General features: G+C 40.5%; 1 protein-coding gene across 4 annotated transcripts in view; it reads right to left on the reverse strand.

Annotated features, from left to right (window-relative positions):
• The window catches only part of Stk33 (serine/threonine kinase 33), a 182879-nt gene that overhangs the window by 44548 nt on the left and 120482 nt on the right, over nt 1-17849 (reverse strand). For all 4 annotated transcript variants that reach the window (XM_045145756.1, XM_045145751.1, XM_045145752.1 and 1 more), the window contains 4 exons: nt 15733-15871; nt 12715-12803; nt 9330-9417; nt 2110-2185 (listed from right to left, as the gene is read on the reverse strand). In XM_045145756.1, the coding sequence (XP_045001691.1) occupies nt 2110-2185; nt 9330-9417; nt 12715-12803; nt 15733-15871 (392 nt within the window). The remainder of the gene's footprint in view (nt 1-2109; nt 2186-9329; nt 9418-12714; nt 12804-15732; nt 15872-17849) is intronic.

Below are 17849 nucleotides of genomic sequence, written 5' to 3' on the forward strand. Positions count from 1 at the left end.
AGTTAACTGATACACAAGGAAATAGCCCTGGTGGTAAAGGTAATGTGCCTGGCTCTCGATGAAGGAAATTACACATAGCACCACTGGGCTCAGACAGATTAATGAATAGGCAGTGATGAGCTACGTAAGAGTACACTGCAAAGAAAGGAAGGTGCCCTTAAGTTGACATGAAGCCACATTCTGGTGCAGAAAATTCCAAATTATACATTTAAGAAAGAATAAAAAATTAAAGATATATAATATACTTGGTTTCCTTAACACCACAAATTTAAACTATGAAGATAGTAATCATTACAGGAGTTGTTGGGCAACACTTAATTGGGCATATTAATTTTGACTTTGGTTATAGAGGAAGTCAGGAGTATAAACAATTTATTTTAAATGGTTATATTTTAATTCAAGACTGTGGCTCAGAATTTTTTGCACTATGATCCTAATCAGCACAAAACAATGATCAAAATTTTCTGAAAGCATTAACACTTTATGCACTCTAAGCAATGATAGCGCTGGACGGCTGAGTTACATCAGCAATCACATCATTCCGTCTCTATGGCCTGTGCCTTCCATTTCACACCACTGCAAAAATGTAACTGCTGTGATGTCAATATTTTGAAACGATCTGGAAGAGGTAGTGCATAGTGAAATCTCAATATGACCATAAAACTAATGTTGCATCAACACAAAAATGTTCATATTCACCAACAGGCAGAACAATGGTCACTAACTTTTCAGAACACCTCTTCGACAATTCACTTAATTCAATTTAACACCCATACTGAGCCTTGAATATGTGCCTAATATTGGATCAAATGGCAGAAATGCAAAGATGAATAATCTAAGATATTTGTCTTTCATAGAATTTAGCACATATAAAACAGATAAAACATATAGAATATTACAGTATTGCAACATAATCTGGTTTAAAAAAGAGTTATTGTTCCCACACCAAAGTGAGCAGTGACCTCTGTCAAGGTTACACATATGCATACCTCTTTGGTCAAATATTTCTGCTTTTTAAAAATTTCAGTGTTACTATCTTGTATGTATTTTAGTACAGTGTCTTAAGTTCTCTGTGGAATATAGGAATTCATATACATGTAAATATAACTCTATTCTGTAGGAGTTAGAAAAATAGAATGCTTTAATGTTTGAGCTTGACCCATCCAGGAGAGAAGTTTACAGGAAGAAACGGGTACACACATACACACGCATGCACACATCATGCAATGCAGGGTTTGAGTGGAGTAATGGAATGGCCTAGAGTTGCCACAGAAGAGGGCAGACACAAAAGAGTCCACCCAGCCCAAGACTGAAAAGATACCCTATAATCCGGTCATAATAGTTCTGCTAAGTCATGCAATGCCATCCCATGCAGGGAGCTCTGGTATGTTCTATAGCAAGGAGTAATCACTAGGGTTTTTTTATGAGGAAAGAATATGCTACCCAGCTGGTAGCAGTCCAAGTAAAGAGTGACGAGAGATGAGAGAGGGATGGATAAAAACAGGGAGAGCAGCCAGACAGACCCAGTGATACACTATAAAAACACTACATAGTGGATGCTTCAAAGGCCAACTTCCCAGGATGTGGGTCTGACTAGATCTTGAGAGAGAAGCGGGAGAGGGACACAAGAACAAGAAGCAAGCACTAAGGTCTTCATGGTGTCAAGCTAGTTGGGACGTACAGAACAATCCCTACATCCTAGATGAACCTAGAAAGAAGTCCTATCTGTACAGGCAGCTCTAAAGCCTAGCACAGTACTTCCATGATCCCAATGGACTACAGGCGAATCTCATGGGAAAATACACAGAAGCCTGTGGGATATAGCAAAAAATGGGAAGAAACAGTTTTCCCACTTTGCCTGGATCATATGGTATAATGTTGCACTTATAGATCAATGAAAGCAAAGCTGAAAGTTATAAATTCATAGTACAAGAATATCTAAGGGATGATCCTGACAACTAATAAGAGAGCTTCTGGAAAGACTTCCCAACTGGTTTTTAACTCCCTTCTTTAAACAATATGTTGCTTAGCTTTAATTTAAAGTCTATGTCATTCTATGGCAGGAGACTATTCAGTCATATTACACTGTACATTGAGTAGACTACTTACAAAAAGTACATTATGACACCTATGCTCCAAATGTCACACTGTTGGCTATAGTCGTGGGCATTGATAACTTCTGGTGCTGCCAAATAAGTAGAAATAAAATAATATTAATAATACAATAAATGACTTTTAAATGCTTAAACACAAAGCAAGAAAAATGTGCTGATGTGCTGTAATTTATTCCCCCATAGGGAAAAAAATGAACCAACAGCAGATGTTAAATGAATAATGCACAGGCCTTACCAACTGATGTCACTGTATCCTCACTCCTATCAATTAGCTTCTAATGGAACGATGGCATAAATTGTATAACTAAATGTTCAAAGCTTATTCCTGTGAAATTGTTCAGAAGTGATATTACAGACTGTGTGGCTATAGTAGAAGAAAGTATCATCTAATCTTTTTCCCAAAAATGTACTTAAATAGATATAATTTTAAAAGGACAAAATGTAAAAATATTAACTCCCAAAAACTAAGATGCATGGTTACAACTCACTTTAGTAAAAGAAAAATAAACTTTGAGCACTCCTATGATACAATTTTATTTATTTTCCACATTTTCTAAGTGAGAAAATTGAGACAGAGAGCTTACATAAGATTGTGTCAACAAAGCCCAATTAGGGGAGCAGAGATGGCTCAACGGGCAAAGGCGTTTGCTGTGTAAGCACGACAGCCTGAGTTGCGATTCCTCAGAAGCTATGTAAAGCTGGGTGAAGCAGCGCTCCTACAAGCTGGGAGGTGGAGACAAGAGACTCCCAGGAAGCTTGTGGGCCAATGAGCTTGATGTCCACAGCAGCAGACAGCAGACCCCGCCTCGAACAAGGTGGAAGGAGAGGACTAACACCAGAGGTTATCCTTTGCTCTCCACATATGTGTGCCCACATGAACACACACACACACACACACACACACACACACACACACACACATGTAACTTTTTAAAGCCAGTTTGTCACAGGATAGGACTAGGTGTCCCAGATATTGATGGCTCCTCAACTCTGTGCTCCTTGCTTTACAAAGGTGTTTACAGCAGGGTCCCTTTAAGCAGCTTTCTCAGAGTTTAAAAAAAAAAAAAAAAGTGGCACAGGCTTTAAGATTAGAGCTTTTCTTTTCCATGTTTTTCAATGGGTAGCTTTCTAGAAAGTCAATACAATACTGAAGGAACATGCTACTCTACAGATAAGAATCAGACAGCTTTCTTTAAGATGTCTTTCTTTAAGTCATAAATATAAGACATATGTATAAATTTCAAAGGAACTCTAAAATATACGACATATTCTTACATAACAACCATGTTAAGAACCCTGTGAGGTGTGCAGGCATTTGATTGCCTTTGCCAATGAAGAAAATAAGGTTAAAATTCATTAAGTGATTGCCTGAAATCACACAGCCGAATGCTTACCACAGAAAAGGTATATTTAGAAAAAAAAAGTTCATCCTACACACACACACACACATGTGCACACACACACACACACACACACACACATCTTCTATAGTTTTTGTATTTTCTCCTTTTTATGTACTGTTAAAGGAATGAAAAAGGAATAAAAGGGAGTCCAGTGACACATGCATGTGTATGTAGTCTTTAACTCCACTTGAGAACTTTACGTATTGGACCACAGCAATCATGCCGTTCCAGGGCTGTGCGCTACCACAGGGCTGTCTGTGATTAGATTCAGTGACAGCTCGCCAAGGTGATGCGGCCCGCAGCCAGGGCCGGGAGTTCCTATATTCACTTTCTCAGTCTTCTTAATTATCAGGGGCATTTCTACTTGCACTGTCAGCCCAGCCCTCAGGGAGGCAGAAGCCAGAATAACTGTGCCAAGGATCCATTTAGGAAGTCAGCAAAGCTCCACAAACCATCTGTCTTCCCTCTTGTTCTCTCACTTGTTATCAATGTAGACAACTAATAAGCAGGCATAAACTCAGGGTGCTTGGATAAATTTTACCCATGTAACTACCGACCAGATGTCTTTTGCCAATAGGAAGATATGAGCAGAATCTAAAGTAGTATTCCCAAATAAAACAATTTTAAAAAGTTTAGCCATCAACAAGACAAAAAAAAGATGAATGAGGTATAACTCTTTAACAATGAAAACAGATAAACAACTGATACAACATGCATAAAATAGCAAAACTGTTATGTGAAACAGAAGGCAGACACAAATGCATATGCACTATATGACTGAATTTACAGAAACTTCTAAAGAAGCAAACCACGTGTGCTGATAGAAAGCATCAGTAATCAGTGGGATCTGAGTAGGGGATTGACAGAATGGATGTAAAGGAACTTTCTGAGGAGATAAAAGTGTTCCATTTCTTCACTGGGATGGTGATTATATGAGTGCAAGCATCTTTCATGACTCACTGAACAACACACTTAAAACATGGGCATTTGATTACATGCAAATATTTCTATAATGTAGAATTTTTTTGTTGTTGATTTTTTGTTTTTCGAGGTAGGATCTCACTCTGGTCCAGGCTTATCTGGAATTAACTCTGTAGTCTCAGGGTAGCCTTGAACTCATGGCGATCCTCCTACCTCTGCCTCCCAAGTGCTGGGATTAAAGGTGTGAGCCACCACGCCCGGCTGGTGTAGAATTTTTTAAGCATTTAAAGAACCTGGAAAATTCCTACTTTGGAGGATGACTTTAATAACTCTCACAACTCAATAGAAGTAGGGCTGGGGAAGTGGCCCAGCAGTTAAAGGCACTTTTTTGCAAAGCTTACTGGCCTGGTTCAATTCCCAGCACCTATACAAATCCAGCTGCAAAGTGATATATGCATCTGGCATCCATTTGCAGTGGCAAGAGACCCTAAAACACACCTGCCTAAATAAATTTAAATAGTAATCAACAAAAGCAGAAAACAAACAAATTAACAATATGGAGAACTGAGTCACAAAGATGCCTATTGGATTTAAGAACATGCAGAAATTTTAATTCTCAACAAACTTAGTACATACATGTTTTAAATATCCAATACAACATCTACAGAAACTCATCATGTGTTCCATCACAAAGAAAATTCCTGCCAGGTGTGGTAGTGCATGCCTTTAATTCCAACTCTTGGGAGGCTAAGATAGGAAGATCACTTTAAGTTTGAGGCTAGCCTGAGACTACATAGTGAATTCCAGGTCAGTCTGGGCTAGAGTGAGACCCTACCTTGGAAAGAAAGTCTGCATGATACAATAACCTCCTACAAGGAAGAAAAGCATACAGAGAAACCAAAATTTTAGGCAACTAAAACACATTCATGTGAACATCAAACCCATCCCAATCCACTGGAAGCAATCTAAACACCCTTCAAATAATGCTTGCATCCAAGACAACATAAATTATAATTATAGTGCAATAAGAAATTAACCACAACCAGAACACTGTATGTTCAAGGGAATAATCAAAGAAATACTCATAGAAAACTATAAACTTTGCATGCACTTAAATGGGAATGCAACTGAAGAAGTTAAAAAACAGACAGAAGGGCTGGAGAGATGGCTTAGCAGTTCAGATGCTTGCCTGCAAAGCCTAAGAATTTGTGTTTGAATCTGTAGGTCTCACGTGAGCCAGATGCATAGTGATGCAAATGCACAATGCTGCACAAGTGCACAAGGAGCGCATGCATTTGGGGGTTGTCCACAGCAGCTGAAGACCCCGATGCACCCATGCTCATTTTCTCCCTCCCTCTCTCTCTCTCTCTCTCTCCCCACCCCAAGTAAATTTTTTAAATAGACAGAAAAAAGTCCAAGAGGACTGGGTAGATGGCTTAGAGGTTAAGATGCTTGCCTGCAAAGCCTAAGAACCCATGTTTGACTCTCCAGATCCCACATAAGCCAAACATACAAAGTGACACAAGTGCGTAAGGTCACACATGCACACAAGGTGGCACACACATCTAGAGTGCAGTAGTTGGAGGCCCTGGCATGCCAATTCTCTCTCTCTCTCTCTGTTTCTCGCTCTCTCTTTCTCTCTCTCTCACCCTCTCATAAAAAAGGCTAGTCTGTTGGGCTTGCCTCAAAAAAAAGTCAAAAGAAGGATAAAAGCACAAATGAATAAGCAAATAACATTAGATTTAAGTTGGTTCTCTAAAAGTCCCATGAACTGCATTGGATGTTATAATTTTGCTCTGAACTTACTGAAGTTGAGCACTAAGTGCCAGGCACTGTGTGAAGCACTCGACATGTTTTCTTGGCTAATGCTCAAATCAACCTATTAGGAAGATGTGAGCATCACAGACACAATCATCCTCCTCATTCTGTCTGCTGTCCTCAACCTTTCTCCTAAATGTATTAGATTTTTTTAAATCATGTTTGATGTTTACACCACTATAATGTTGAGCTCTGTGAAGACAAAACGTCATGATTTGTTCACTGTTGCATTCCTCACATCTAGGAAGGTGCGTGCACACAACGTTGAGCAGCAGGGATGTTTGATAACTGAGTGACATACACGTGTCATACACAAGTACTGCTGTGACAAGCAGGTAGTAAGTGCACAGGTGAAATCCTAAGACAGCCAGGAGGCTTCCAAGGTTGCACTGCTAATCCTATATTATAATGCCTTCTTAAGAAAATCATTAGGAACTTATAGGAGAATCTGAAAATTCTAAGAGAATATAATATGCATATTTATGCCAATTAAACTTAAAATCTCAACAAAATTAATAATCTTATAGAAAAATATAAATTACCAAAATTACTTAAGATGTGGAAAACTTAAATAACCAGCATAAATTAATCTATTAATCTATTTGGTAGATTCAAAATACAATATATTTAGCTGGGCATTGTGGTATTGCCTGTAATTTCAGCACTTGGAAGGCTGACGTAAGAGGACTGCTGCAAGTTTGAGGCAAGCCTGGGCTGCACAGTGAGCTAGCTGCAGGTTACTTTGGTTACAGTGGAACCCTATCTTGGAAAAAAATACATAATATTCCTTACAGGATAACAAATTTAAAGAAGAAAATCCTATTAATTAATACATAAGATCTATTATTTAAAAGGACCATGAGCATATAAAAAAAAATGAAAAACAATTTTTTAAGGCAAGCCCATCAGACTGGCCTTTTTTATGAGAGACAGAGAACTGGCATGCCAGGGTTAAGACACTAATTGAACTCCAGACATGTGTGCCACCTTGTTTACATGTGCCACCTTGCACATAAGTCACCTTGTGCATCGGGCTTACATGGGATCTGGGGAGTTGAACATGGGTCCTTAGGCTTTGCAGGCAAGCCCCTTAAACTGCTAAATCATCTCTCCAGCTCAAAAAATTTATTTTTAAATGAGGCTGAGTAATTAAATAGCTGGATTTTTTAGCTTAACCCTAACAGCAGCAAATACAAGGGCAACCAAAAGGAAGAAAGCTACAACCAAAACTCCTACATAAAGTAGCAGCAGAATCAATAAAGCAGTACAGTACACCAAATGAAGTCCGATCCAAAAGTGCAGGATGATTCAACATTTCCAATCGATTAATACAATTACTTCATAATATACTAGAAGAAACAGTGTAGTCACCTCAACAGGCAGAACAGACATTCAATAGACATGGTCTTACTAATGACTAAATGTCCAACACATCAATCATTATGAACTTCAAGTTAAAACTGAGGATGAGATACTACCTTACACCCATAAAACGGCTAGAATGAAAGAGGCAGGAAATATCAGAATCAGCAAGGATGTGAAGAAACTGGAACTTTCCCTTGGTAAGGTTGCAAAAACAAGCCAGGTGGGAAGGTAATAGGCACTTTGGAAACAAATCTGACAGCTTCCATAAAAGTTCAAGAGACTCAAAGTATGACTCACCACACTCTTCACAAAGGTTCATGCTCAGATGTTCACAGTGGCATTATTAACACCAGTACCATGTGGAAACAATCCATATGGCCATCAGTTAATAAATAAGTAAACAAAATGTGGCATCTCCAGACAATGGCTGACTCTCCAATGTACGGGAAGAGATTGCAGATAAATAAATGCTACAACACAGACACACCTTCGAATTACGCTGAGAGTAAGCCATATAAGTGACCATATACTGTATGGTTGTTTTTATGAAATGTTCAGAAAAGGAAACATCTAGGGAGACAAAAAGAAGAAAAGAAAGGAAAGGGGAAGGGAGGGAAGGGGAAGGGAGGGGAGGGGAAGGGAGGGGAAGGGAGGGGAGGGGAAGGGAGAGGAAGAGAGAGGAGGGGAGGGGAGAGGAGGAGAGGGGAGAGGAGGGGAGGGGAGGAAACTAATGGAGGGAGAGAGGGGAGAATAACAGAAAGAGTAGTGGTTGCTGTGGACTGGGATGAGCTCAAAACTGAGGCATGGGTCTAAGGGAACTTTGGGGGGGCAGAACTGTTTTATGACCAGATTGTACACTTCTATGACTTTATTTTTAAAAAATCGCTGAATCCTCTTTTAGGGTATTTAAATTAAACTTTAATGAAGCTGTTAAAAATCACATTTAGAACGGTCATGTGTTACTTAAATATTTTAATCAAAAATCCTTATGAAAAATGGATGGTAATGATATTGGGTAAAATGTGAAAAAATAAAACAGAAAAAAAACCCATATACATGAGGTTTGCATGACCTAACAGCAGTAAGAGTATAAGTAACTTTAAGAAGTGCCCAGAAAAACAGCAAAAGTTGCAAACTGGGCTAGGCAGGTAGCTCAGCTTTTAAAGCATTTGCCTACACAGCCTAGCAAAGGACCCAGGTTAAATTCCCAGCACCCAAGTAAAGCCAGATGCACAAGTGGCACAGGCATCTGGAGTTCATTTGCAAAGCCTGGAGGCCTTGGTGTGCCTATTCTCTCTCACTCTTTTTCCCTCCCTCTCTCTCTCTCTTATTTCTGTATATAAATAAATAAAATATTTTAAAAGTTACAAAACTCTGAGAAACAGAGAAATGTTTGAACAAATGTATTTGGTCAAACTTGTTTGGCCTAGGAAAGTATAAAGTAGCCTGCCAAGGGCCACTAAGTCAGGGCGGCAAAATCACTTTGTTCAAGTTGTAATCCATATTAATTTTTTTTTTTTTCCTTAGGCAGGACCTCACTCTCTAGCTCTTTAGCTCAGGCTGTTCCTGGAACTCACTATATAGCCCCAGACTGGCCCTCCAATTTATAGCCATCCTTCTGGAATTATAAGCCTGAGCCATACTGTCAGGTGTTTTTCTCCTTTTTTACATAGGAAAAAAAAAGACCCTTTCAGGTTTCCTAACTCACCCATGTAGATGGGAGTGCCACATGTGGTCTGCATCATGCTGTCCATCCCAGCACCATGTTTCTTCACTGCTAGGCCAAAATCACTCACCTACGAGCAAAAAGCAAGCATTCACCCAGGGCCTGATCTCCAAGACAGGACTTCTGCCCAATGCATTTGTACTTACTCTGTTGCTCTTGTGGGTAGTCCTTCCTCATATTACTAATGAGTACCTGATGTTCCCTCCCACCACCCTTTCCGGGTGCAGAAGAAACTCTGTAGAGAAGTGTGGCTTCTCAAGTCCTGAGAGGACGCCCATGGTGACTGTTCATGCCTTCAAGTCAAATTCACTTGTTCAAAATAGGAAGCTGTGTCATGAAAGAAGGCTTTACCTCTTGTCTAAAGTCCTTTTATTGCAATTTTTTCAGCTTTACTATACATACTTACCTAATTTTCTGATACTTGAGTTATGTTCCAGTGAAAACACTGTTATAAATGCAAATAATTATCCTTATCAGCACTCGCTGAAGCTCCACACTTTTGTAATTATTTATAGCTGGTAAATACTATCTTCCTTTGCTATTATTTCCTTTGTGAGTCTACAGTGTACTAATTAAAACAATTACTACACTATGAAAACCTATGAGAAGCAAATTAGCAAGAAACACCAGTCCACGCCAACACAGCAGGGCTGCAGATGCGCTGGAGATGCGCTATGCAACCGCTCAGCCTGCTCAGCCCTACCGTGGGAAGCTAACCCCTGCTCTTTAAATATCCAGCCTATGCCCTTGGCTTTCTTTCTCAAGGTGGAACATACTTAGACAAAAAGAAGAAAAGCAGCCACGCTTATGGATCACACAACCAAATTATTAGTTCTTGGTTCCCACTAAGTGCTAAGTGTAAGGTTGGGGAAATGGCTTGGTGGGTAAAAGAGTTTGTGGCACAAGCTTGAGGACCTGAGACCATTAGCATTCAGTGGCCACACATGCCTGTAACCCCAGTTCTATGAAAGACCGTGAAGGAGAATGAGAGCAAGATAGCTGTTTGTTTGTAAGTAGTCAGCCAGGACAGCGGCCCAAGGAAATGCCACTTTGCCTGCCCAGCAGGACTAGACCCTGTATCTGACCAGTCCCATGCAAGATGGCTGCAAACAACAAGTCGGTGCTTCCTGTTTCTTCAGGTTGCCAGGCTCAGCACACCTATGGTCTGGGCCTCCTAAGTCAGCCTCTTGAGTCCACCAGCCAATCAAGTTTCTCCCTTACATACCTGAGTCTGATGATGGGGCTCATCCTAATTGGATGTGTGACCCACATAAGGAGCCTAACCACGTTCTCCTGCCTTTGGGTCCCTCTGGACACATGTCAGTCTCTCTTAGTCTCTTCTCTCCTTCTTTTTGTCCTGTACTTTCCTGCCTTGTTTTGGGGTGCTTCCTGCTTTGCTACATGTACGGCTCTCAGTCTTCTCTGACTCCCAATGTGAGGGGATCTGGTGGCTTGGGGTTTCCTGTCTTTCCCGTCTTGCTTTCTGCGTGGGTGCATGCATGTGTGCATGCATGAGTGTATGTATGCATGTGTCTCTGTCAGTTTGTCTGTCTAGACTTTTTCCTATGGGAGAGAGACTTTATCTCCCACCTGAGAATTTCTTTTTAGCTTTCCTGCTAGGCTTCCCTCTGGATCCTAACTCTCCATAAAAATAAATGGTATAATTCATAATTTTCATAATTCACCCCTCTTTGAGTCCATGTTTTCAATTCTTTGCTAAATTGGACAAAGGACCTAAAAGTTGGGGTCCATGGACCTGGAATCTCCTACATATATGTGGAATTTAATCCTTCCTTAGACCCAAATTCTTGCTTCAACAGGACCTGAGAATCACTGGGGTTCACTAGTCAGCCAGTCTCACCAAAACAGCAGCTCAGAATGACAGACTCCATCTCAAGAAAACAAGAGTGGGAGAGAGATGGAGCTAAACACCCATCAGTTCCCTCTACGCTCCACAGGCATGTGCATAGGCATACAAATCTGCATACACACTATACACACGTACTGCCTACACCTTATGGAGTAAGAAAATGTTCCTAGTGAATGTGTGATATTTATTACCTCTTTCTTCTCCATTTCTTATTGATGTGTTTTGTTTCATTGTTTTGGTTTTTTTGTGACAAGGTCTTCCTCTGCATCCTATGCTGATCTAGAACTCACAGTAATCCTCCTGTGTCAGCCTCCACATGATAGGGCTGCATCTGTGTACCACCAGTCCAGGTAAATCAATTTCTCCAGAGTTTTCATAGTGGCCACAGTTGGAGTTGGGCGCATATCCTCTCTACAGATCTCTACAGATAGGAAGCACATTACTAAAGGCTTCCTGGCCCAATTCAGGTCTCTGGGGAATATCAAGTCTTTCATCAAATCTCAACCAAACACATTCTGTTTCTGGCACTCCCCGTGGTGCTCGCCATGTAGAAAGCGGACACGGGTCCTGCCCTCACGGTGTCCTCCAGTGGAGTGACTCAAGAACACTCACTCGAGTAACACAGTACTGCTTCTGAGCCTGTCTAGTGACACGGGGACTTTGCTTCTGCAAAGGTAGACACATTTCATTCCAAAATTAACACAGCCACACATTTTGAAAGCAACCACTATTAAAGTGCTAAGTAATAAATAATGTATTCTATCATTTACTTAACATTAAGAAATACTTAATTTAAGTAAAATCTTTGAGAATAAACACTTGGCACATAAATTGTGCTTAAGACATAAATATTAATACCCAGGAAATTTTTCAATAAAAAATACAGACTGTAGCATTAATTTAGAAGCAAAAGCACAGCCAAGGTGTGTTTTTCTCTAAATCTGTAGCACATTTACATCAAATTGCTAGGCCTAATTTTGAAATTAATTAGAATTCATAACATCTGTTTGCTTACTATTAACTAATGGTTTAGAATTATCCAAGTGGATGTGTGCTTTAAAAACACATTCAGTAGCACCACTTAACCTGTAAAATTATTCTTGTCAGTTACGGCCTCTTTTGTGAAATTTTTTTTTTAATTTTTATTTATTTATTTATTTGAGAGTGACAGACACAGAGAGAAAGACAGATAGAAGGAGAGAGAGAGAGAATGGGCACGCCAGGGCTTCCAGCCTCTGTAAACGAACTCCAGACGCGTGCGCCCCCTTGTGCATCTGGCTAACATGGGACCTGGGGAACTGAGCCTCGAACCGGGGTCCTTAGGCTTCACAGGCAAGCACTTAACCGCTAAGCCATATCTCCAGCCCAGAAATTTTTATTTTTTTTAGCACAAGCCACTTAGTTTCAAAAGCCACCAAAAATTACCTAAGCTGTTCTTTGCCACTTTGCTATCAAGCTGTTTATAGGCAGATATTCAATGCCATCCCAGTGCCTTACCTTTATGTTCAAGTTCAGCTCGTTGTTAGCATCAATGAAGCTGCTTTTAACCATGATGTTTTCCAGCTTTAGGTCCCTATGTACTATGTCTACCAAGATGGCAAACAACACATTAAATGAAATGAATGATGGGGAAATAATTAGAGAAGGCATGAAAAGAACAAATAAACATATTTAATGATTAGCATCCACTGCTGAGCACTGCTCGGGAAGGCCAGGTATAGTTCTTTCCTGTTTTGCAAACTTTTCTCCACATTACTAGCCCAAGAAGCCATTTTATTTGCCTTCCCCCTCTCTAGCCATTCTCCTTTTGCCCCAACATCAGGCCCAGTGAGTATACAGGAGGACCCTGTAGGTGAATGGCAGTCTCAGTTGCACCAGTAAGGTTTCCCATTTTCCTAAGTCTATGAACTTTTACATTTTAACATTTTAGTACATTATAACTTTGAGGCATGTGTAAAAACTGCATTTCAGCTTATTTTTCTATAATATCAGCATACATTTTCCTAGTCTTTATATGTTAAAATAAAAAACAAACAAAACCCTTGCATCACAAATCTCCAGGTGAAAAGGTCAGCGCTTCAGTAGGACTTTTACATATATGTAAATAAATCACCTACCAAATATTTCTTTGCAAATGCCTACTTCAGTTTATAACATAGCAATAACTTTTCTATCCCTAAAAAGGTAAGGTTAGGGAGATGGCTTAAAAGCTTGCTTGCAAAGCCAAAGGACCCAGATTCAATTCCCCAGGACCCATGTACGCCAGATGCACAGGGTGGTGCATGCGTATGGAGTTCATTTTCGGTAGCTGAAAGCCCTGGCATACCCATTCATATTTCTTTCTCTCTGTCTCTCTCTCTCTCTCATAAATAAAAATAAAACATTTAAAAAGTTACATGTGTAATTGCTGAGGAAATGAAGTTGAATGAGCCCTGGCCTGGTTATACCCTTATTGTTTATACTTCCCATAAATAAACTTCTAGACTTTGATTTTAGAATTCTTACTGTTTGTACTGTGTCACTTGTCTCTTCTCAGGTAAGCATAAGTGCCACACTGTTTGTATCAGTATATCTTTACAACACGTTTTGGTCCTTAGTGGAGTAAGTCTTCCTATGACCCCTGCAACCACTATGATTTTTCATTGTTATCTTGGTTATTCTCACCAATTTTAGAATAAGCTCATGAAAAATGCCATGAAGATTTTATTTGGACGTATAGTGAATTTATAGCTTAGTATGAGAGAACTGACATGAGCATGCTTGTTGTACCTAGAAAGCCCTCCCTTTCTTGTCTGAGTTGCTATCCTCAGATCAAATTTCTTTCTGACCTTCCAAATCAACGAGATACTCCTATGTGCCTGGGATTCTTGCAGTTTTAATAGATTTTCAGTATGAAACCGTCACACTGGATTGCAAGCTGTTTCCTCTATTCAGTCTCCCACTAACTATCCTATGTTGCTTGAGGGACAGGGTTGGGGACCTGATTCTTTCATTTTGTCAAGTCTAGGGCTAACCCCAATGCAGTGGGTGCTGAGTAAGTATCTGCCAAAGGAGCAGTGAGGGCCACTGAGGCACAGCTCTGCCGCTCCAAAGCCTGTCACGGACCCTTTGGAACAAGTATGTTCTCATCTGTAAAGGGAGAAAGTTCCAAAGTCAATGTCAGTCAAAAGAGCCCTGAAGGGCTGGAGAGATGGCTTAGCAGTTAAGCACTTACCTGTGAAGCCTAAGGACTCCGGTTCGAGGCTCGGTTCCCCAGGACCCACGTTAGCCAGATGCACAAGGGGGCACATGCATCTGGAGTTCGTTTGCAGTGGGTAGAAGCCCTGGCGCACCCATTCTCCCCCCCCCCATCACTTTCAAATAAACAAATAAAAAATGAACAAAAATTTTTAAAAAATATAAAAGAGCCCTGAAGACAGAAAGAGGAGCATGGGGCACAGCAACAGCATAAGCTCTGGAATAGTAGAGCTGTGGAAGCAGTTAGAATTCTCTGAGTGCCTTTTAAAATATAAGGGAGCCACTGTGCATGAGAAACACAATGGGAGATAACATCACCACATTTGCCAAAAGCCCTGGCATGTACACCACCAAGAGTGAGCCCTGTATGAAGTGTAGGCCTTGAGGGTCATGATTTGTCAAAGCAAACTGGCCACCTGTACATGGGTGTCACTCTGATGTAGGATTTTGATAATGGAAAAGGCTGTGCCTGTGGCTTCAAAGGTATATGGGAAATCTTTGTACCTTTTGCTCGATTTTGCTGTGCCCCAAAACTACTCAACAATTAAAACATAGACTTTTTTTTAAGAGAGAGAAGAGGAAGAGAAAAACTGGTATGCCAGGGCCTCGGCCACTGTCATTGAACTCCAGATGCTTGTGCCACCTAGTGGGCATGTGTAACCTTGCACTTAACTCACCTTTGTGCATCTGGCTAATGTGAGATCTGAAGAGTCAAATATGGGTCCTTAGGCTTAACCTTAACCACCAAACCTCCAGCCCTAGACATTTTAATAATTCTAGAACATATACATTTTAATATTATTATTATACAAGTATTTGAGGAAATTTCCCCTTAATCACTAATTTTTCTTTGTGATTTAATCATATTAGCTGCTTCTTAACTTTTAGAACAAAAATGTTCATAACTGTTCCCTTTTCCATATACACTGTAATTGTATACTATTCATATATCTATGAATAAAATTAAAAGGAAAAATATAGAAGTATTGTTATCCACTTTAGCAAGTTCTTCTGTGAATACAGATCCTAAATGCATGCACCCTTAAAGGGATGTCTGCATCTATGGAGTCAAAAAACTGCGAAGTCAACCGGGCGTGGTGGTGCATGCCTTTAATCCCAACACTCAGGAGGCAGAGGTAGGAGGATCACCGTGAGTTCGAGGCCACCCTGAGACTCCATAGTGACTTCTAGGCCAGCCTGGGCTAGAGTGGCCTACCTCGAAAAACAAAACAACAACAACAAAAAAAAACAAAACAAAACTGGAAAGTCTCTTCCTACCTTTGTTGTGAAGGTACGCTATAGCTGATGCCAGACTTTGAATGATCCACCTTGTCTCATTCTCTGAGAAATGCCCTTTCCTGTCCAGGATTTCTTTGAGCTCTCCATCTTCACAAAGCTCCATCACAAGGTACATTTTCTGACATTTAGTTTAAAATAGAGAGTAAATTACATAGTTGGTTATTTTCACAATATTTAAAATATTTATGTATATATGATTACATGTGTGATCAGACTCTTAACCATAAATTTCCTCACTAAGTAATTTTTGTGTACATGGCTGGGGAGATGGCTGAGTGGGTAAAAGCACGTGCTGCCTAAGTGTGAGGACCTGAGTTCAGGATGCACATAAAAACAGGGTGAGTAGTGTAATCCCAAGCCGTCTATGGTGAAGGGAAGCAGAGACAGGAGAGTTCTCCTGAGACTCAGAAACCAGCCAAGCTGATGCTCAACCAGACTCTGGTGAACAAGAGCCCCTGCTTCCAACGAAGCCGAAGGCAAGAGCGAGAACCCAAAGTTGTCCTCTGACCGCCACCTGCACGCCGTAACACACGCACACGCACACGTGCATGCTAACAAAAAAGAAAAGTCTTAACATACTATATGAAAGCTACTATACTGGATGCTAGAGGAACCAAGATACATGAGAGATCATCTTTACTCTCAAGATGCTCACAGTATCATGTAGCATGTGCTAATGGCGAAGTGCCTTCAGGTTGTGGAGGAGAGGCAACCTTACGTAGAATATTCCCCAAGGAGACATTAAAGTAGGTCTGGAAGACTGAACAGATTTCTGGGTAGGGTAAAACTCATAGCCTGTGGTATGTGCAAAGATTCTAATGCTTGGAAGCACTGGCTATTAAAATAACAAGTGGCTCTGTACAGCAGTAATGTCAGCTTGAGGGTGGGGAAGAGTGAAGTGTGAGGGGTGAAGCCAGAAGGAACAGGTTAGTACCAGTTTGTAAAGAGTCATGTCATAGACATCATGCTGAAGAGCATGTATCCCTAAGCCCCTTTCCAACAAAACACTGGAGATTTTTCAGCCAGTGTGTCAGGGGACTTGTTAATACCAATTTTGAATTTCTAAGTGAGTACTTTCTAGCAATGTATAGCAAAGTTCAGCAACATTTTTCTATAAAAGCCAAACCCAAGGGTAAGTCTTACAGACTTTGAAGGCCACACAGACTCTTTCATGAGTCTGCAGCTGCCTATGAGAGCAGCCATAAACAACACAATTTACTCCATAAAATGCTGTATTTGTAGATTCAGGTATTTGGTTTCATGTAATTTTCACATGTTATACTACTCTTTTACGTTTTTGTCAATGACTTGAAAATGTAGAAAACTGAGTTTATGGTCCTACAAGAGCAGGCAGTAGGCCAGATTGAGCTCAGAGACTATTTGCATGTGTATAGGGGGACCTAAGAGGCACAGACTGGAGAAAAGAAGGGAGAGAAGGAAAAGATGTGAAAAATAGCAAAGAGGAAGAGATAGCCAGAAGTGGTGAGTAATGGGGCAAGTGACATAGACGTGGCTAAAATGCCTCTGCTGTATTTGCCATCTCTTCTGAGAACATTAAGATTTTTTTCCTTGGTCAGAGAAGCTTCTTTTTGCAGTGAGTGGTGGTTAATGCAGAGACTCATAACTCATTTAAGTACTAAAAATATGTTACTATTGACTGCTGAGCCCTAAGTAGGACAGCTATGTGGCCTTCTTCAAGGTCAAGGAACATCATGAAAGAGGAGACAGAGTGTCAGAGCCAGCAGCTGGGGAAGAGCGCTGTGAAATGCTCTTTTCTGGACTCCACATGGCCATCATACTCATGAACTTGCAGCAGCTGTCGTTGCCTGCACAAGACCTATACAAGACTGAGTCCATCAACACTTCCTTAAGGATCGTGGAGGGGCTCGTGAGGCCCCACCCCTTCCTGAGGTGCTATTAATGGTTGCTGGGCAGGGTGAGTCAAGTTATAGTGCTCTAGCCACTGGTAAACTACTTATGTTCCAGTAAATAATACCACCCACGATCATGCAAGAAACTCTTATTATGTGAGGGTGCCAAAGAAACATGAAAATCAGTGAAAGTTTAGTTGGGATGAGAGATTTTGTGGGAATCAG

The sequence above is a fragment of the Jaculus jaculus genome, chromosome 3, assembly GCF_020740685.1.
Source record: "Jaculus jaculus isolate mJacJac1 chromosome 3, mJacJac1.mat.Y.cur, whole genome shotgun sequence".
NCBI classification, from domain to species: domain Eukaryota; kingdom Metazoa; phylum Chordata; class Mammalia; order Rodentia; family Dipodidae; genus Jaculus; species Jaculus jaculus.